General features: G+C 39.1%; 1 protein-coding gene across 1 annotated transcript in view; it reads left to right on the top strand.

Annotated features, from left to right (window-relative positions):
* PLPP4 (phospholipid phosphatase 4) overlaps positions 1 to 22,720 on the top strand; it is a 48,647-nt gene that overhangs the window by 24,152 nt on the left and 1,775 nt on the right. The window contains exons 4-7 of the mRNA XM_068198208.1: positions 386 to 449; positions 1,699 to 1,823; positions 16,810 to 16,980; positions 21,526 to 21,714. Of these exons, the coding sequence (XP_068054309.1) occupies positions 386 to 449; positions 1,699 to 1,823; positions 16,810 to 16,980; positions 21,526 to 21,714 (549 nt within the window). The remainder of the gene's footprint in view (positions 1 to 385; positions 450 to 1,698; positions 1,824 to 16,809; positions 16,981 to 21,525; positions 21,715 to 22,720) is intronic.

Below are 22,720 nucleotides of genomic sequence, written 5' to 3' on the forward strand. Positions count from 1 at the left end.
CTTGTGTATTGGTCTATACAGGAATTCTGCTTGACAAAAAGAGCACGAGGGTTCAATCTGGTAAATTACAAAACTCAAAAAACTGCAAACCCACAGTACTTCATTCTCTAATTTTTTCCCATTTATTGACTATTGCCTGTGCAAATGGCATGGTAGGAAAACTGGCTTTGTGTAGGGAAATAAGAACAAAGTAAGTCATGATTATTACAATGCTCTGAGGTCTGTCCTTAATCTGGCTAACAAGAAAAACAGTAGGCTGAAAAAAAAGATCATTCAGTTTTCAGTCCAGTAATGGTTTAAGTCTGTAAATCAAATGCTGTAATGCTGCTATTTATTGCTTGGTGCTTAGGTTATTATTGTTCTCTCTGTTCGTTGTGTTTTGTAGCTGTTTCCTTGGCTCTAGCCCTGAATGGTGTCTGCACAAATACTATTAAATTAATAGTGGGAAGGTAAGTCCTGTCATGTTCTAAATGATGGGTTTAACTTGAGAGGAATGGAGACAGATTGACAGCTACAAGAAATCCCAATAAATAGAGAGCTGCTGCTGCAGAGCACCTGGAATCAGAGGGGCCCCTGTGGAGCTGTCCTTGGGCTGGTGCAGGTGTTGTACAACTCCATTAGGGAACACCCTGCTGTGGCAGGAATCCCTGCCCTGTGTTCTGCTGCTTGTTTGACTCGCTGGCAGACCCAGACAAGCCAGGGCTTGGGAGGGAGTGGTGGGAGCTGAAATCAGTTCATTAAATTGGCAGCACGGGAGGGGAGAGTCACAGCAGGTGGGAGCTCCAGTGCCAGTGCCCCTTGTCTGATTAAATAGCAATCAGTTCAGTCTCTGTGTAACCCAGGGCCTGCATTTTGTGAGAAGCATATTCTGTGCCCAGGTGACACAAACATGCACAGCAAACCAAAAAAAAAAAAAAAAAAAAGGATTCCTAGGTAGAACATTTCTTTAAGGAAGCATTATTTCGAATGAAGGGCTCAGAAAAATATGTTTTAGGTATTTTTTGTCTCTTTATCAAAATTATAAATAGTTTCATCTGAAAAACACACATTTGACTTGAATTCATACACTGTTTGACAGAGTCCACTGCTGCTTTTGTTGCTGGGATGTTTTGCAGCGCTGAGGAAGCAATATTTGTGTTTGGTTTCTGATGAAAATATCTGAGTTTGGTTTTCTCTGCTGCAGAGCTGGTGCCCTGACAGTAATGGCACTTGGCACTTTTATTTGATGGGTGCTTTTAAAATAATTAAGAATACACCCACTTCTATAGACAGGAATAATCTCATTTTTCCCACACTTCAAGCCAAGTATTTTGCTGTCAGCTTGTCTCTGAATCTGTGATCATTCACTTTTCTTCTCCATGTGGTTTGCTAGCTCAGGATCAATATGACACCAGTCAAACCTACAGGCGCAGCTCACAGCAGGTTCAGGAGAAACTCAGAGGTTTGCTCAAAGCACTGAGACAGTCAGCATCAAGGCTGGTTTAGATTTTGGTGGCTGTTTTTTGGATGTTCTGAGCTGGGTGTTTTGGCAAGATCTGTGAAAATTTGGGAGTCATTATGCTTTGCTCTGTGCAAAACTGATCACTCTAGGCAAGAGTAGCCTGCATGTGTGTGATAAGCAGTAAATGTAATAATCACTGTGAGGTTTATTTGTTACTACAGCTGTTGTATTTTTAATATCCATGGTGTTTTTTGTAGACCGCGTCCCGATTTCTTTTACCGCTGCTTTCCAGATGGAGTAATGAACTCTGAAATGCACTGCACAGGTGATCCAGACCTGGTCTCTGAAGGCAGAAAAAGTTTTCCAAGCATCCACTCTTCCTGTAAGTCCACTTAAACACAGTGCCTCTTCTGTAAAAAAGCTGTACTTTCTGTGGTTTGGGGTTGCTCTTCTTCTTCTGGATTGTGAACCTGATTTTTGCTGGAGGAGTCTAATTTCTGACTTTCAGAAAGTCAGAAATTTCCTCCTGGAAATTGTGAGCCTGTGACCCTTCCTCATCTTGGGAACCACCTGAGACGATTCAGAGTCACAGCAGGACTGTCAGCAGAGTGAAGCACGTTCAAGGTTCCAGAACACTGTGATTCTGAGGGGCATCTGTTCCCCGGTGCAGACCTTTGTCAGTACAGTAAACATTTATTTTGTTATATTCCAGTGGAGTATGAAGTAGGACAGTAGAGTAACTCTTCTTTTGGCTTTGAGGTCCTCAATCTAGGTCTCATGGTTTGATCACATGCCCCAAGTTTGTGCTGTGTCCTGACAGATGTTTAGTTGGCTTTTTGAGAATTCATCTACCTGATTTAATTAGTTTTACTAACTTAGATATTTGTAAAGTTTCCTTTCTCTGTCTTGAGAAGCTGATATCTAGTGTGTTTTATCACATGTCTGATAAAACTTCTTTTCATCTGAAAAATAACTTGATTACTGTAAGCTTCTTTGGGATTTTTTGGCCAGTAATGTTTGTTGCTTTCAGCTGTTCCAAGAACTGCCAATTGAGAAGCAGTAAGTTGTATCTGTGGAATTGTTTTGAAAGTGGTAATTTCAAATTGCCTAATTGTACAGCAGTACATATTGCAAACAAGTTGGGTGATGAAATGAATGAAATTGTGACCTGATTTTGCTCCTTCTTTCTTGTTTGAGTCACAGAAATAAATGAGAAGTAGATGTTTGTAGGTGTGTTATAAGCTTTAGTTCCAAGCCAGTGGGGCAGCCACAGCAGGAGTCCTGGGGTTTTCCTCTTACCTGGCACTGCTTGTATAAGCTCTGAGTTACGGTGCCACAGCTCACACCTAATTTATTGGAGCAGAATGATGTCCCAGGGTATTTAGATCCAAATTATGAGAGCAACTTTCTCCATCTCTGACATAAGATTAGTGTGGCTGAGTTGACTGTATTTCCCACCACAAAGCCTTTTATTAAAATGTGATAGGAATGAAGAGATATTATATATTCAGTAATTTTTATCACTTGGTAAGTGTATGTTACAGTGAGGCAATTCTGCAGCTGCTTGAACCACTTAGCTGTTTGAAGCCTGATGTTATAATATCTAAGTCTCTGACAAGTCTTAAAAATCCATACATATTTTATTCTCATAATGGAGAAGGAAAGCATTTAATTTGACAATCATACAATGCTTCTCTGCAGCAAAATTATTTCGATAACCAAAATCGTCAGTTGTATCAAGAACAGTTTATAGTTGTGATCATGAATTTAGTTTCTTGTTATTACTTCATTCCCAGTAGTATAAAGAGTGGAAACCAAAAAAGTATTATGGGAAGCACACCATTATACTGCTTTCCTATGCCTATGAAGCAATGAGGATGTTTGGGATATAATAATTCATGTTTGTAAATTGTGCTATAGTTTTCCATTTTCTTAGCTCATTTAAAAAATCTGTCCTTCCTGTCTTCTTAAGGTGTGAGTATTTATGAACTTTCCTTCCATAATCCCAGTCCAAAATTTTTCCTTGGCACCTTTCTCCCTTCCTTCAGCACAAGATTGTTACGAGGTAAAGTGAAGGAGTTCCACTCTTCAGATTCCTGTCATCCTTCACTGTGTGTTGTGAAATTAATGAAACAGCACCTAAAAGGGTTGTGTGTTTGGTTTTTTGGTTTTTTTTTTGTTGTATCTGTTAGTGTTTGGGGGATTATTTTTCTACTTCATGACTGCAGAAATATAAGTGGTGAGCATGAGAATTGACATAAACCATAGTACCTCTCTTGGTATGATGGTTACAAGTAGCCCACTACAGTTTGGTATTTCCTACTTCACTTGAACCCGTGGGGAAAATAAATCACAAGTAAAAGCTGCCAGGCAGCTCATAAAGAGGGGTTAGAAGCTTCAGTCAAGAGCCATTCTGATCTTTAAAACAGTTTTTCTTAAGGCATTTCTAGGGTAGGCTGTCAATCACAAGCTTTGTTATACCAGAATCTAAAACTTCATCCATGCAAGACGAGGCCTTTAACAAGAAAATCCGTGGTGCTGTAAATGGGGAGCTGTAAGAGTGTAAAATGCAGGGATGTGTGTCAAGAGTGACAGCACTGGCACTCCCAGATGGCCTGGTCTGACCTTGCTTACTCCATAAAAATGTTGTGAACAACCTGTTACCACTCTCAGAGCCAACTTGTGACCTGAAGGAGAGTTCTTCTTTCTTGGAGCACAGATGATTTCCTTGGCTTCACCTCCCTGGGCCAAGGAGTGCCTGTCATGAAAGAATAAAAATGTGTGGAGCACAGACTGTTTCATAAAGCCAAATGTGACTTGCACGTTCCACTGGATCAAAGAAATCTCTGGATCTTTTGGATTGTTTGGAGCCCATTTTGCTTCTCTTCCAGTGTACTGCCAGTCTTGTGAGAGGGGATGGACCTTTGGCTGTAGGAACCCAGACTCCTGCCTGTGTCCAGTAGCTCAGAGGTGTTCCTGAGTGGCATAAATGTTGCTATTCTGACACCCAAAATAACTCCAAAATATACATTTGTTTATTCCATATTTAGCATTTCCATGTTTTTATAAACCATTGGCAATTTTATGCAAATTTAAAGCTAGCACCTGTGATGGAACCATGCAGCCTCTCTATGCCCATACTTCATCAGAACAGTGATGTTCAAAGATCATGAGTGCAGCATGTTTTCTTGCCTGTGTGCCTCCCAAAGAGTTTTTTTGCAGACAACCTTTGGGCAGCCTGCCCTGGAGAGGCCTCATGGCATCTCCACCTCTCCAGGTGTATTTTTCCCTCCTTGCAACAAGATGGAAGCAGCAGCAGCAAGCTACAGACAAGAAAATGAACACCCAAATGCATGGACATACAGACAGAATGATTGAGTGTATTCAATGAAACAAACAGAACAAATTGTGCAGAAATCAGCAGAAAACCTTTTATTGGTAATGATTACCCAGCATACCAGCTGATGAAAAATGTGATGTATGGATAAAGAGCATTTAACTGAATGCAACACATGCAGGAGGAAAATTAAGGTGAATGAACACAGAACATTTAATTGGACAAGCCATATGCACAACTGGGACCTGAAAAGATGACTGAATTTGCAGGCATACATTGTACTAATGGGATGGATAGACAGCTTTTTGTAATTGATTTCTTCTTTTTCATCTAATGTCTGATGTCATTTTGACATTTGTGCCAGGCTGACAAAATCTCTCCACAAACAAAATAGGAACTTACGAGTCCTGGAGTGTTCCTTATCTAAAAATCAATGTGCATGGGAAATAAATGCTTGTAAATCCAGGTTTGTATCCAGTGGAGCAATTCCAGGTAGGCTAGATATGCAGTAATTAAAAACGGAAATCAGTAGGGTTCATTTAATTAACAGTTCTTTGTGACTTTGAATAGCTTTATACATTTCACAATGTGCCACTCTTTACACAGGCTGTGAGAAGTGAGCATTTCATTGTCTGGTATTTGTGTGGACAGGGAGGTCTGAGTCTATTTTGGTGACAGAAGTTGGAATTTGTATTATTACCATGAGGTCCTGAGAGAGAATGCCAGCTTTCTAGATCATGTCTTAAATTGCAGTTAGCTATAATTGGTTAGAATTGCTGTAATTGGGTAAATATCTTTGTTTGGAGAATATATCTGAATTTTTTTTCAGGGAACATGTTCAGCCTGGAAGCCACCAGGGTTTTTTCATGTAAGAGGAAGGCTGATTCTGCCTGACCATATGTCAAGAACATGTTTAATTAAGGTGACAGGAATACTGAGGGTGTTTTCCATATGAGAGCTCACATTTTTTCTGAAAGCGTGTAGGGTTCATGAGCTGCAGCTTAAAACTGTTGCAATGCTCTGGGACCTCTAAAGAGCTCTCAGAGGAGAGCAGAAGAATATGAGCAGATGAGCAGTAAATATCTTGTGATGTTCCCACATCACCAGTCAGGTGACTGGAAGGAGGGGGGAAATAAAGGGGCAAATTCTCTTTTCACTTTATATCCTGGTAATGGCACAAAGATAAACTGGTTCTGCCAAATTTCATGAGTTAGGTTTTGCCCGTGTCTTTTTCCAGTTACTGTCTGAAATGAATTTTGGCTTAAAATACGAATCTAGATCATCAAGTTGGCGATACCAAGTTTTGGATACAGAGCTCTAAATCGAAGGAATAAAGACCTGATCCATTGCATTCTAACTGAATCTTTGACCCAGATTTCACCTGTATAAACGAGGACAGGCCACCAACAGCAAACAAAAGTGCTGCAAAAATAGTATGTGTTTATGTTAAAATAGATAATAAATAAGTCATTACTTATTGCCAAAACTGGGACAACTTCATGGTTACATCTGAAATGTTTATGTTTGTATGTGGCTTAACAGAACAGTAAGTAGCAAATCAGCATCACAGGCTTGCTTCAAATATTGTTCAGTAAAATGGGTTGTTTAGCTTAGAAGAAAAAATTAAATCCTAGACAGGGAGATGTCCCACATGCTGCTGTGATTGTAGTAATGGAGTCCTTGTACAAGCAAATATGGGTAAATAATAGTAACACAACACAATATATTTAGAAACACCAAAAATCCTCTGTGAATTTAATGCCAGATTCTTGACCCTGTTTGCTTTCTTAGAGGAAGTGATTAATTCTTCATGATATAACTCCCTTTAGGCTCTTACTCCGCTCAAAACATTTGCACGCAAATTGCAGTTGCCAGTTTTGGCTTCAGCTTTATTTAGTGACTATTTTTAAATGTGTTATTTCTGAATTGGCCAGAACTATTGAAGCTGTGTTTTTCAGCCAAGGAATTAGATTAGAGGAAAGTGCATTAAACTGGTTTTGGTACCTTTCTACTGAAGCAAAAATAGTGGCTTGGTGAGAGGTTAATTAAGCATCCTTGGGGCTTGTACTGCTGAGTGTTGGTGGACAGGGGAGATTGAGCCCATGGTGGCCACCAATACCCACACAGACATCCTGAAACTGATGTGTCTTCTGTGAAAAAAAAAGGAATAATCACTTTATAGTCTGGTTTACCTCAACTTATAGTTGGATTCACAGAACTTTGAGAGGTGCCTCTGGAAATTGTGCAGTTCCAGCCACAACAAAGCAGGGTCAGGGTGAGAAGATTCCAGAAGATGATTTCCAGTTGAGTTCTGATTTAATGTGAAGATTCCACAACTTATCTCACAGGGAAGCTGGTCCAGTGCCTGACCACTCAGTGAAAATGTTATTTGTTATATTTAAATGCAATTTCCTGTGCATCAGTCGGTGCCAGTTGTCTCTTCACCTTGTGCTGGCAACCACCCAGCAAAGCTGGGATGTTCTTCCCCCAGTCCAGGAATTTGTATTTCCCTGGGTTGGACTTTAGGAGATTCCTGCTGGAAATTCATCCCTGAGAGAAAGATCCCATCAACTGATTGGAATCCGAACTTGGAAAAAATTAATCATTATAACATAGTGGCTGCAGAGATAATTGAACTTACAATTTCACATTGGATTGGATGGATTTACAGGAATAAAATCAATTATAAATTAACATATCTTGTATAAAATTGTTGTATCAGCTGCAAAATAAATAAAGCACTCATGTGATTTTTAATTTGTAGCTGCAAATTTTTAGTTACTTAAATTAGTTTGAAAAGTTGACTTTTGGCTAAATTGTGTCATTTTTTAAAATAAAAATCTTTATTGAGTCTAGAGATTCCTTTCTGCAAGGAAAAAATAGAGTTTTGAAGAAATGATTTTGTGGTAGCATCTCAATTTTATATTTACAGAAGGAATGTTAACACAGAGCTGTGTGAGAGATTTCATTTCTTGTGTGGGTGTTTTTGTTTTTCTTTTTTCTTATTGTATTACTGAAAGAGGTTTTTAGAGATTACTGTTGAATATTGCTGAAGAAATCAGAGAATTCAATCAGAAATCTGAAATGAAGAATGCAATCAGAGGCTGTGGGGACAATAGCAGTGACTTGTGTTGCCATATGTTTTTTAATTACCTCCTTGATGAATGAAGGTGTCTCGATATATTTGAGAAAGTAATGGCCCTTTAGAAGTGAAGAAGAAAGTTATTTTCTTTGCCTTTCAAGCTATAGTTTACACTTACAGACAAAATGGAAATATGTAAAAAGCTGAAGTTAAAAAAAAATGAGCTGCAAGTGTAAGTAAATCTCTGATCCTAGCTCCAGTAAAGTTTTCCCAGCAGCTGCTGCTGGTTATTGGTTATTATATTGCTGTTTCTTGGTTATTTTATCCGTTCAGTTTGCTTTCATCTGTGCAGGAAAGGAGCTTAATTACTTTTCAGTCTAATTCTTCCTTTCTTTTTTGCCTAACTTTAGCTTTTTAGGCAAAATTTGTAAGCTAAGGTTAAGGTATTGGTTTCACAGGCTGCAGAAGACTTGGTTTGCTGCTGTAGATTCCAGCTGTATCTAAAATAAAGACCATTGTTCTTCTGCCTGACCTTTTCTGTTCAAAGGCCTCTGAGGCACACCAGAGACCTAAAGATCAATTTCCACCTGTGAACTGTGGTGACAGCTCTTCTCTGGAGTGAAATGGGTCAGAAAGCACAGGTTTGATTTGGAACTGGAAGGCTGTGAACTCAGGGGAGGCTGGCACATCACTTTCTGACCATCTTTAAGGAAGAAATCTCACAACAGTGCTGGCAAATATTGAGATTCCTTGAAACTGCCATTGCAGCACATAAATCAGAATATGCACGAGAGTGTTCTACCTGTATTAGAGCTACTTGCAAGTAAACCAAATATTCTGTGTCCATGAGGACTTTAAAACTCCCTATTGAGCACTCACCTTTGTAAGTTGGGGTGAGTCTTTTCCACCCTAAAAGAATTAATTGTGATCAGTCTCCAAATCCTCCTTGCACACTCAAATCCCCTTTGAGCAGCAAAAAGGATAGACCTGACTCACACAAGAGGATGTTCTTGTAATGCAAATAACTCTGAATCCAGAATAAATTCATTAAAATCAGGAGTACCAACTACAATTCTGCTATAAGCAAAAGAAAAATAAAAAGTAAAACCCTTGAAATTGAATGATAAAATGCCAGGCAGCTTCCTTTAAAGGTGGCTGACTGATTTATCAAACGGCAGAAATCTCAGTCATAACATTTTCTGAAAACATTAATTTAGGTCTCTTGAAAGCAAGGGGATATTAAAAGGCTCTTGAGATAAAAGCTATGAGGTGATGCAGGAAATCAAGTATACTATTTATGCCAGAAAGAAATTTATGCACCTGCAAAAGCCTCATTTGGATTTTGCTAATGCTGTCAGTTCCACACAGAAAACAGGAGTTATTGCAGGTAATTTATTTCCCCTTCCTTCTGCAGAAGACTGAGCAAATGATGACATCAGTGTTTTCTCAAACAACACCTACACGACAATTATTTATGCAAAATATTTTTAAAACTAATACTGCTTTGTTGAAAGCTACTGATTTGACTGGTGGTTTTTTTTTTTTTTTTTGTTGAGACTTTCAGTTTTTCCTTTATTTCAACCTGAATTAAGACAATGGGCTTGGAAGTCTGTCAGTCTGGTTCTTAGATTTTATATAAGCAACTGGGAACTTTTGGAGAATTATTATGTTGAGGGTTTCTAATCATGTTGGATTTGTGCAAGTTGGATTTGTGGATGGAATAGCGTAGGAAGTATTTTAAAAAAATCACTCACAGGGAAGGTGGGGGGAAGGAAGAAATCTCTGGATGATTTTACTGAGGGAATTAATGAGAAATTAGAAATCAGAATGATTGACCCGATGTTTAGGCTATCATAGCATTTCCACAGACACTTGGGACTAAATATGATTTAGTATGACTGCTGAGTCATATTAAGGCTTATTTTAAAATATTTAAATATCACTAAATATTTAAAACATCACTTGCTCAGTCCTGCAAGTTCTCCACTATATGGTAAGCTATTTTATTCTTCATTTTATTAACCTGTCTTTGCTGATCTCTTCACCCTGGGATCCATGTGGGAATGATTCAAAGCTGTGCCAGGGGAGGTTCAGACTCAATATCAGAATAATCTCTTTACCAGGTCCAACACTGGAAGAGGCTTCTCAGAGAGCTGGACAGTGTTTCCCAAGCCTGTCACTTTTTAAGAGGCATTTGGACACTGCTCTTAATAATTTGCTTTAGCTTTTGGTATTTTTTAAATTAAAAAATAATATTTAAATAATTAACTAAAATGGATTAATTAAAAACAATTATAAAAATTAAAAAATTAATTAATAGAAAAATTTTTTTTAGGTTTTTCAGCCCTGCAGTGGTCAGGCAATAGGAATAGATGATACTTGTTGGTCCCTTCCAGCTGAAATATTCTGTTCTCTTTTCCATCTTCCCTGCTCTGTCTGCCTTCATTACTTGCTTCAAATCAGTAAGTTTGTGTGGATGAGCACAGGAAGATCCTGTCTAAACAACTGAAGTATTAGTTGATGTAAATATCAAAAAAGTCAATAGGCAATGTTTAAAATATATTTATGCTGCCAAACAATAGTCTATGATATCAGTTTCTGGAATTGTTTAGTATGGCAAGGAGGCTGGAATCTCAATAAAAATATCACTATATGCAGAGAATGCCTCTTGCAGCAGGGCAGGTGATGGGTGGGAGTTAAATACAAGGAGCAGGAGAGTAATTTGGATGTGAATATCCATGGATCTGGCCTTTCCTTGGAAATGAGGATTTACCTCAAACAGTTGTAGTGCTGAAAACTGGCTCACAGAGCAGTGCTGCACTGACCTGGACATGTCCCATTCCCCCCAGCTGGACTCTGCTTATTTGGGCTGAAAGCATTCCCAGGATTACTCCTAAATTAGATTTCTATCTAGCCCCCCTCAGTTTTGGGAGAAGAAGAGAGAAATCTCTTTTTTTTTTTTTTACTTCTCTGAACCAGTTATGAATTCTGTGACAGCAGCCTGGGTGTGGATTCTCTTCTTAGCCAGGTGAAGGCTCTACAACAACTCTCAGAACATCCCAGCACTTTGCTGGCGACTGCCTGGTTGGTGATATATTATTGTCTCTATCTCTTCACAACTGACTGCCCTACTCAGTGTTTGTCACCGTATATCATCAGAGACATTAAAGCTGATTATATAATTTATGCTCTAGACTTGCCTGATGAAGCACTAATTAAATTAGCACAGCAATTGTGCTGTTTCTTGCTGTGTCACTACAAAGAAAAAAGGTGTCTGGGAAATATGATGGCATTAGAATGAAAGGGCAGATGGCTCCTCCTCCCCTTTTCTACTAAATAATTAAAATTAGTCACTTGTAAGTACGAAAATATTTTTACATATTAAAAGACATCCGTTTGTTTGAAAAATTAAAGTGATTTATGTGCTTCAGAATGGAGAAATTATTGAATTTCCATATAAATGTTTTCTATCCTGTGATAATTTTTATAAAATATTACCTCAGTACTTGTAATTATAGTTGGGTATCTAAATTTGAACTGTTAATTATCTTTAGCTAGCAATTTCATGGAGGATTATCATATTTCCTTCACTTGAAAATGAACATTTTAAGTAACAAATGAGCTACAAGCCACAGGTTTTTGACAGTAATTGCTGCTACTCCCCTATTTTCAAGATAAATCTCTTAATTAACAGCTGTATGGCACTGTCCCACTGAAATATTTCATCCTTTTATAAAAGAATCCAGGGAAATATGAAACAGATTTCTCAGATACACAAGCAAAAAAAAATAAAAAAGGCCCTGTGAGTTTTATTGGCTTCTTAATTCGCTCTCTAAGTATACTCAGGAATGGTTATGTTTAATGCTTTTACCTCTTCTCTGACATAATTACCTGTGAATACTCAACAACAAGGGCTGTTGGAATTCATGAGGGGCTTGTGAAATGAACTCCTTAATGTTAATTTTTCCTGCCTTAATAATAAATCAACTCTTTCGAGCCTGTTTGAGGTTCAGATTACGTGTATACCTCAAAAAGATTTTCCTTTGTTTCTGAATTGAAAAAAGAAGGTGGGTTTTTAATACAGGAATCCTGGAGGTGTAGAACAGTGGTTCCTCACTGGGATTTATCCTCCCTGGCCAACATGCTCTACGAATTTGTTTTACACAAAGGATGTAGGGTCACTGTGGGGTTTGGGTTGGAAGGGACCTTCAAGGTCATCCAGTTCCACCCCCTGCCATGGACAGGGACACCTCCCACTAGACCAGGTTGCCCTAGAGCCTTCTCTTCTCCATGCTGAACAATTCAGTTATTTAGCACTTTGAAAATTTGTATTTTCTCCCTTTTCTTTGTATGTTTAAAGGTATTAATCCCAAATCTACTGTGTACTCCATAACAGAGAGCAACTTTAGTTTTGCTCTCTTCAGCTAACAAACTTCATTATAGACTGAATTGGGAATGAAGATGCCCAATTTTCCAGTTCCTGATTTTTCCAAGAGAGTTATTTAAAAGTCTCTCTCAAGAGAGTTTTTGGCAAATTTGAAGCCCAGTGAATTCAGTGACAGTACAGTGCTGCTGTGCAGCCACTTCTTCCTTGGTGTCCTGGTTCACTTTGAAAGTGGGGGTGAAAAAGGCTCAAACTCATTTGCCTTCCCCCTGTCCAGACTCTACTTCTCTCCATAAAACCCCAATAAAAAGTTCCTCTTGCAGATAGGGGATAGATCAGGCTGCATTACTTTGCAGGGTTGCAGGAATAAATAACATTTCCCTATTCCTGCTGTGTGTCACACCATGAAAAGAGAAGCAGTGTTTTTCTATATAACCCTTCCTGCTCAGGCTGGGCATAGTCCTGGGGTTTCCATAGTTCCTTTTTGAAGCATTTAAGGGGATTATTTGCAGTACTAAAACTGGTATATTCCAGTAAACTCCTTGACACTGCTGACCATGAGTTTGACAGAAGCATTCTGATCCTCCACTGTAAAAAATTTCTATCCATGGAGAAACTCTTCAGCCTGTCTTCTAACTGTATTTTACATGCTAATCTGTATGCTTGGGCCAATTTCCTTCAAATAAGTTTTTAATGAAGTGCACATCCCTGAATGAGTGATGCATGACAAGAGGTTGAGCAGGATGTGGTCCTTATCCAGGATACTACTGATGATGTAATTACAGAAAAACAGGAAAGCAAGAAGTTACCCTGATCCATTGGCTGGAATTTGATATCTCCCAGTGTTGACCTGGAAAAGAAAAAATTGTTCTTGGTAGGGATTATTTGTTGTTAAATACCTCATAAATGCCCCCATGGCCATAATTTGTATTAAAGCTGAAGAGGCAGCGATCTAAGGCTTGTGCCTACATACTGTGCTTAAAAAGAGAAATTATTAAAAGTAATTCCAGGATCTGAGCTGGTTTAATCTTCTCTTTACTATGTTCTCAGAGAAGGAGGATTCTTTTTTCAAGGTTTCTACCCACAGAAATGGATGAGTAGGCTGTGGAACAGGTTGCTTTCAGGACTTTTGTAAAAGGTGTCATGAACTGAGTAAATCAAAACTTAATTATCATTTTTTGATGGCAATGAGATGCATTCTGAGGCCACCTTAGGAATTTCAGATGAGATGAGGTATCTGAAAAAGTACATTAAAAACATATCACCAAAAAACCCAAAAAAAATTCATAAGAATTCACTGTGACAGTGGTGCAAAAACAATCTAATGACTAATACTCTTGCTTTTCAGATAATATAAGTCTATTTTTGTTCTAACATGTCTCTGTCTCCAACATCTCTTTTTTTTTTTCCAAGTCCCTGCATACATTTGTAGTTTGTGATGTGCTTTTCATGTTGCTTCTGCTGAACTGTCTTACTCTGTGAAAAGAAATTAATAAAGCTAAGCCAAAGGGAAGGTGATTGACTGTCCCACTTGGAAAAAAAAAAATTGTGATAATAAGCTCATAACATTCTTTGGGAATTGTACTTCTATAAAATGCTCTCTGAATTGAATCTCGGCATTAAAATTTATGCACTCATTTGGTATCATACTTTTCCCTTCAAGAAAGATAAATATTTCAGTCTTTGAACAGCATGAAACTGAAAACATTCAGCAGTAGCCCTAGCTGCTGGAATTCCTCAGTAGGCTGCTAAGCAATTCCAGTGATGAATAGTCTGTTTTTGCACTTGGGAAATGTACAGTAATCACTGCAGAAATAAAGCATTGCAGACAAAGGGATGGATCATTTTATCTGATCCTCATGAAGGCCATTCAGGTGGTTGTTTTGTAATTTGATGTCACTTAAGTAAGTTGAGGGGTTTTCTTTAGTTCAAAAACTGCTTAATGTAAAAAAGTCATTTATTGTGTGCTTAGCAAAGCATCCATTAAAGCTTGAGAGGCTGAAGATCCTCCTGGGGTAGTTTAAATTTCAGAAAACACTCACAAAAGCAATTACATTTTTAAATGAATAATTTATTTGGGGTGCTTTAGATCAGATTCTTGTTTACAGTTTCTCACCTTATGCCTTTCAGCTTGGTAATTGGTTTGGTCTGTGCAGACAGGTTTTTCAGCTCACCTAAATTCCCTGTCAGGATGGGATCTGTGGTGTCTCCAGATGCTGTCATTGTCCTTATTGCTTCTGAACTATTTTTTTAAAAAATAATATAATAGGAACAAACTGAACAATTGGGTATTATGTATTTTTGTTTATTCAAATAATGATAATGCATTTTAAAGCATTTTAACAAGCCATGACAGGACCTGTGGCTTGTCTCATGAGTTTTTCCTGAGTTCAGCAGCTTGTGGCATCAGGACTTCGATATGAGTTAGCTACACCAACTGGTAAAAATATCTCATTCCTCATTCCTTTCTCCTCTTATAACATTTGAAATCAATTAAATATTTGTGTCTGGAATTTTTATCAACTTTTTTCTTGTGTTAACATTGTTTTAGACTAAATCAGACTAATTTTCTTCTATTCATTTACACTAACGTCTCCAAAAAGGGCTGGTTGTTATTATATATTGCTTTTCCCTTCTTTATATAAAGAGAGTTTGATTTATTTTCTGGAAGAAGGCAGCTTAGAAGTGGTTTTGTATTGCTCTGCTGAATCTTTGGGATCTGTCTTCTTAATAACTTTTGCTAGGACAGTAGGCAGGGTGTGACCCTTCAGGACATGTGTGTATTTGCATTTCCTTCATGCTGCAGTGACGTATTGACTCCAGCTGGTGGGGGAAAAAGGGCTCAAATACAATGTACCGATGGACCAGTTCTTCAGTGTAAATATCACCTTTAGGCCCAGGATTCTTGGAGAGTGAGATGTTTTCCATAATGTTCTTTCCATAATGTTCTGCATGGGCTGCACAGCAGCTGAGCTGTCTTGAATTCTGCAGTTACTTTTAGAGTGGATACCCCACATCCCAGAGCATTTTGCTGTTAATTCCATGGGTTTTGCTGCTGACTCTGCATGCACTGCTGGGTCAAGCAGCTCTTTCTGGATTTGCACACTCCATGGTAAGGGAAGTCAATCTGAAATTCTGCAGTGTAAGGCTTCTCTGCACGTTAGCTCTACAGCCACAATATTAGTGTTGTATATTAATATATTATTAGAGTATTATATATTTATTTTCCCTCTTATATTAGGCGTGGATTCCCCTAGAGGATTGTTTGTGACTCTCTTCTTTCTGCCTTTTAGTTTGGAGAAACACATCCACCACCTAAGGATAGATCCTGCTGAACTTCCATGTTCTTGCATGAGCATCTCCTTCTGGAAATGTGGCAGACCCTGAAAAGAACCCCACAAATTTGGGGGAAATAGTCTTTTTAAAATATCACCAGATTCTCTGTAAAGTCCTTTTAGCTAAATCTGCACCATGCTGACAATTGCTGGTAAAATTGCCTGATATATGGTATTAATCCTAAAAATGAGTCTGTGTGAACTGAACACCTACTTTAGAGTTTGGGCAATATTCCTTTAAGCCCTCTAAATTGCTGGACATTGTAGGTTGCCTGAAAATAAAACCACAAAGCAATTGATTCTTCTGTCTGGGAATGCTGCCTTCAGATTTCGGTTCACCTAAAAAATAATAACCCGAGGTGAAAAGTAGAATTATAAAGACAAACATATTTTTTGGAGTGGGAAAGTTTTTGCTTCAGGATTGCATTTGGCATTGCAAGACATTTCATTCTGATAATTCTATTTATTCATCTGGAAGATAAAATGATGCAACCAAGTCCTTTCCTTGTCCAGTGTCTCTCTGGAAGGCGTAAAAGCTGTAACAGGAAAGATCATCAGTGCAGAAACTTGGTGCCATAGTTCTCTTGTCACTGCCACTTGTGCATGTTCTATAGAAACTGAGTAATGAAACCTAAAATTCTCATTTAAATGTGATTCAATTACAGTGCAAACTGTCTGAGTCCTTTTCTGCTTTGAGCCTTAAGTTTTAGAATAGGTCTAAAATCAGGAAAGATGTGCTGAAGGTTGAAGCATGAAAAAGCTTTTGTGACTCAAGTTAAAAAATTGCTTTAATGTTTAATTTAGTATGTGATGTCTCCCCCAGAGGAAAAAGGTAAATTGCTGAAGGAAGAAAAAATTTAAATTTCTATGGGATAGGTGAATTTCTAGAGGCAACACAGTGTTTGCAGACATGTCAGATTATGTGAAAGCTGAGTATTATATATTAGAAAAAAATCAAATTGCTTCTGAGTGTTCCCTTGCCTGGTTGCTTGCATTGCTCCATAGGTAAAACCACTGCTGTGGAGAATATATGTATGTCATGGATCTTGCTGGGGAATGTCTTTTCTCATTCACTTCCCCAAAAATGTGATTTTTTTAAAGTTTGGAAGATCGTGACTGCTTAAAAAAAAAAAAAACACAAAAAAAAAACCAAAACAAAACAAAAAACAACCAACAAACCAAACCAGCACTAATTACAGTTCACTGTAGTGATGTGCTTTGCTTTATCAGTTGCATTTTCAGGCCTTGGCTTCACCACCTTCTACCTGGCTGGAAAGCTGCACTGCTTCACGGAGAGCGGCCGAGGGAAGAGCTGGAGGCTCTGTGCAGCAATCCTGCCCCTCTACTGTGCCATGATGATCGCCCTGTCACGGATGTGTGACTACAAACACCACTGGCAAGGTGAGGCATGAACATGCCCTTTTGTCCTGCTCTTCTTTTGTCTTAGTTAGCCATGTATTTCTTTGATTTTTTGCTTTCAGTACACGGTGTGAGTAAAAACACCATGGTGTGCTATAGATTTTCCTTGCTCCTGGATAGATGCTGGGGTTTCCCAGCAAGGTTGGATTAGCTAGCACTGACCTTCAGGCCTCTGACACAGCATCCTCTCCTCCCTCACAGCAGGCACTTCTGGAGTGCAGCACCCATCAGGTCACTGCAGCTGTCACTGTTGTCTCAGAGTCCTTCAAAATTCTGCAACTGATGGAGAAGGCTGTGCTATTTATCAATTACACACTCATGACAATTCAGAAAACCCTGGCATCCATTATTTCTTTTGCGATTTCTTGACTTTCTTTATGGCCACCTTTGTAGCTTCCTTGCTTTTCCTTATTCTTCTGCTAAGAAAGCCAGCCTGTAATTACTTTTTCCCTGTTTGTCCCTGTATTCCTATAAGAAATATCATGCATGGTACTTCTGATGCTGTTATGTAGGTCATCTTGGCTTTCTGTGCTATTGCTACTACTGTACTGCTGGCCTTGCAAATTGAACTCCCCTCAAGGTCCTGAGTGCTCCTTTCAATTATCTGAAATTTCAGTTTCATACTGGTGACATGCTGTTTCCTGTTTTCCAGCACTGTGGTGGGTTGGCCCTGGCTGGACACCAGGTCTGTCACTCTCCTCCTCAGCTGGAGGGGTGAGAGAAAATGCACTGAAAGCTCATGAGTCGAGACAAGTTGAGGGAGAGTTCACTCAGCAGTTGCTGTCAAGGTGCCTGGAGCAGCTCCTGCCCCTCCTTCCTCACTGACCTGGGTGTCAGCAGAGCTGTTTCTCTCACATGTTCTCACTCATCTCTCCAGCTGCCATTGCAGTTGTCCAGATTTTTTTCCCCATTTTTTTTACATCTGTTATCCCAGAGGTGCTCCCACATCCCTGCTGTGCTCAGCCTTGGCCAGTGACAGACCCATCCTGGACCTGCCTGGTGCTGGCTCTGTTGCACATGGAGAAGCTTCTGGCAGATTCTCACAGAAGCCACCCTGCAGCTCCCTCTGCTACCAAAACCTGGCCCCAAATCCCAGTACAAAGACACAGAATTCTGTTGGTTCCTCACATAATTTCAATTAATTGCTGCATTGCTCTGTCGCCCCGAGCATCTTCTCATCTCACCCAGCAGCAGAACCAATCTCAGCCATGCTTTCCTTCACCCTGCTGTGCTCCTGCAGCTGCTTAATCACCAGCCATTAGCCTTGACATGTTCTCTGAGGAGCCTCCTGCTTCCCAGCAGAGCCTTGTCTTGTCTCAGGACCCATTTCTCTCCTTTTCTCAGTGACACTGGGGCTGGAGAGAGCCTCCAGCACAAACCTGCTGAGCATGAGGTGCTGGCAGGAGGCACAGAAAACTTTTGGCACTTGGCTTGAGCTCCCTGTTAAAGAGAAAAGGAGGAGTGGGAAGAAATGTGGAGGGTACAGGTTTGCCCTTGAGTTTGGAACACGTGTTTGCAGTGTGAAATGTCCCTTGCCAGAATGATTGATGGGCTGAAAGGTGTGCTGTGAGCAGGTGATGATGGTGGGCTCTGTACATGGTGGAGGAAAACTGCACCCGGGGGCTGGGACTTGGTTCATCACAGCTGCTCCTATTCTGCCTTTGAATTTTAAGGAGATGGAGCTGCAGACTTATGGGACTAAATTACATGGGACTCCATTTTCTTCATTCTTTATTCACATAAGTCATTTTTATACAGTTTTACAGACCTCGTGTGGGACTCTAATTGGTCAGTAGCATTCTTGCCAATTACCTTTATTGATTAGTAACAAGTTGTTATTCTGCATTGATTGGTCACTCAGACTCTCAGTGTCTATATGCAGGGAAGCTGGTAGTGAAAGACAGTTTTCATTTTTCTATCTGACGGTGTAAAAACAGTTTATACAGGTGCAAGTTTTTTTTTACCCAGGATCAGATTGTTATGTTAACGAATTGCTCCCAACAGGATTGCTTTCACATGGGAATTTGCAAAATGCTAGCTTTGACAAGGCCAGCCACTGATTCCAGGACAGCAGGCTTGATTTTATAAAGCCTTTCTTTATGATTTTTCTACCTTATTGCAGCACAAACTCATGTGTTCCCAAGAGCAGTGCTGGCAGACATTATCCTGCAGGTGATCCCTGCTTTCCCCTGAAAGAACTTTGCTCCCAAGGGAGAGAGTGGCTCACTCTGGGCACAGCACAGATCCTCTGGCCTTGGTTTTTGTGCTCAGCAGAGTCAGATAACTGTGGGAAATTATTTATGGTGGCTTTGTGATGGAGCCTCTACTATGCTGTGGGAAATGAAAAAGAACCATAAGTTTTGAGTCCAAGACTTAGCACAGAGCAGGTGAAAGATGGAGTGGAGTGGCCCTCTATTAAAAATCCACTGAGTGTGCTTACAGCATTAATATTATGAGAACTTTATGAGCTCCCTTCAATTTGGCTGGAGAGAGTGATATTCAAGGCCTTAGTATTGGTATTAGTGAATATTAGGATATTTCATTGTGAATCCTGAATTCCTGAATATATCAATTCCCAATATATAAGTCCCTGTATTGGCTTATAATTCTGAAAATGTTAATTTACTCATGGAATAAGGGAGAATTTTATATGGAAAAAAGTAAAGTTAAATACTGAGAACGAAATAATTCTTTTTCCTTTATGGACAAAGGGGAAAAAAAGGAAAAAATAAAAAGAGGAAAGTTATTTCTACTATGAAATCAAACAAAAACAGAATTGTTTTTTTCAAAACCAGGAGTTAAAATAGCTGCCTATGTTTTTGCTTATTAACCCCAGTCAAGCAAGGTCAGTAAGATAGAAACCTTTGGCTTAAATCATGTAGTGAATTTGTCTTACTGTGGTGCCCAAGCTGAGGTCCAGAGTTGCATAATTTGTGTAAATGTTTTGAAAGAAATTATCTGGGCAAGTTTTCAGCAAGCCTTAAGATCCAGGGAACTTAAAGAGGACTGGCGAAAATCTGGCGTTTCTCCATGATTAAAAAGAGAAATTTAAATAGTCATAGGCTTGACCTGAGTGTTAAACAAAATAAAAAATCAGCTGGAACACTATTCAGTCAAAGTAGGATAATCTGAGAATTGCACCCAACAGAGGTTTATAGAAAATTAATCTTGTCACAATAACTAAGTTTTTTACAAGTCGATTGATGCTGTACAGTGAAAGTTCTTGCCCTCAGTACCTTTAATACCACTATAGTTTGGTAGAGCCAGGCTGATGAAATCAGTCAGCTTCCAGTGTGGGTAGGATAAGTTACTGTCTGCACACAATCACCTTTTAAATTCCTGTTTGAACCCCTTTTATATTAATTTGTGATAGATTCATTATGTCCTTTTGTGTGGAGGAAGAAAACATGGGATTAGAAGGCATCTCCTGGGTCATTCCATGTAGTCCTATTTCTCAAATGTGACTTTCAGTCACATTTCTTAAATTTATCCACCTCAGTATTAAATTTTTCTTTCCCCAGCCATTCCTGATAAAAGGCATCTCACTCCTCTGATGATTACAAACCATCAATTACGCATTCAAAATTGAACCGCGTGGTCTTCATTCTAATAAAAATCACAGTGCCAAACCAGGGTATTTAATCTGTATTTAAGGACTTCAGACAAAAATAATTGGTATTGATTTACCCTTCTTTGCCAGTAAACTCAACGATTCACCATTTTTATTACACTTTGGGTTTTTTGAAATTGAAAGATTGGAAACGCAGGCATATACAGATGATGTGTGCTGAATCAGTCTTGTTAAAATGTGCTGTCAGGTTATATTTTAACCAGTGCCTTTTGCCTCACTTCTTTATTCTTCATGTTAAATCTGAGGCTTTCACAGAGTGTGTATTGTCAGGGAAATTTTTCTCTTGTTGATTGTAAATGAAACACAAGGTGAGTAATTTAGTAAGAGGCAGAACCAGAAACAGAAGGAATCCTCCACAGAAAAATTTAATATTCCAAATATCTCATCCAATAGCCTTACTTATCTTACTTTATTTTCTGATAAGAGTATGGGAAATTCAAAAGGTATTAAATCAGTTAACAGTTATGCTTAGCCTTTGACCTTTCAGATGCTTTTGGTAAGAATTCCTCCAGCTTGAAATTGTTCTTGGCAGTCTGCTTTTTCAAATGGGTGAAGATCCATGGGTTGCCCACCCACAAGTGGTCAGCTGTGATCTGGAACATCAGGAGTGTTTGATGCCCCGTGGAGGCTGTTCTATTCCCAGTGCTCATCTCCCAAAATTTAGCCAACCATCTACAGTTTGGGTGTTCAAAATATTACACAAAGCCCCAAGGACTGATTTTATGTGGCTGGTGTGATGGTAGTATTTGGTTCCAAATTCTTTAGGAAAATTCAACATTCACATTTTCTGTGTTAAACACTTTCACGTCAACCAAATGTCTTTTATTTGCAGTTTTCACTCCTGGCTGCCCTTCCCTTTGTAACCTGCTTCTGGTTTTGTTGCTTTTTTCCTCCAGATGCTTTTGTTGGAGGGATCATTGGCCTCATTTTTGCTTATATTTGCTACAGACAGCACTACCCTCCTTTGGGTAATACAGCCTGTCACAAATCTTACGTCAGCCTGCTGGATCAGAGCTCAGTGAAGAAAGAAGAGAGACCCACAGCAGACAATGCTACTGGGCTGCCTCTGGAGGGGATAACTGAAGGTCCCGTATGACTTTGAGAAATGTGCAGAATGAACTTTTAGCCTTCTCACATTTCCTCCAAACTGGTCTCTTAACAGTGGTTCTTAATGTACATTTTCCCTTTTGTTTCTTTCCTTTTTATAAAGGGAATTTATTTTATTTTTAATGCCGTGATACCATCATACTTTTAAAGTTAAATTTTCAGTGCATACTGACTTGCTGAATTATCTGTTTTCAGTCTACTGCGAGCAGGTAGAACTGCTCAAGGGAAGGGGAAAGAACATTAATATAAGCAATCTCATGTGGAGAATGATTAAGAGGATAATTCTGAGATGTGCTTGAGCATATACTAGATTTGGAAACAGATTTTCTGAAGTACCAAGTATCTTCTACAAAGTTCTGGTCCTCTTCAGCACTCATTGATTTCGATGGGTGGCAAGTACACAGAGCAATTTTCATCAGGTGTCCAACATCTGTAATTTGATAATTTAAGGCATCATCCTTATGTTTATCTTGCTGCCTTCTGACATTAACAAAAATCTCCACATGCTGGTGGAACTTTGTATTAATTGTCAAGTTTTGCCAAGGTCATTCTGAGCTACTAATGACTAAGAAAACAAAAGGTGTGGCTGGTGAAGCACTTGTGAGAGCCAAGCCTTGTGCATCGGTAGTTCCACAGGATGGTTCTCACGTTCAAGAAATTCCACGCTGTTAAAATTGCCAACTAAGAGCAACACACAGGATGGATTAGAAACTTGGTGTTGCACCATCAGCAATTTTTGAGAACTCTTGCAGTATTTACCGTCAAAACAAATTTGAAAGGAAAGAACAACCATTGCATTAACAAGCTGAAGTCTTTCAAACAGGTGTTTAAAACCCCCTAAAACTGGGAGGATAAAGAAACACAAAGTTTTCTGTGGATCTCGTTGTGCCATGTTCATTCTTGTGTAGTGACTCACTGCAGCATTGGTGACCTGAGGAAATGCAAAGATTCTCATTCGTGACTTTGGGCGCACAACCACGAATG

This window comes from Anomalospiza imberbis, chromosome 8 (assembly GCF_031753505.1).
Source record: "Anomalospiza imberbis isolate Cuckoo-Finch-1a 21T00152 chromosome 8, ASM3175350v1, whole genome shotgun sequence".
NCBI lineage: Eukaryota > Metazoa > Chordata > Aves > Passeriformes > Viduidae > Anomalospiza > Anomalospiza imberbis.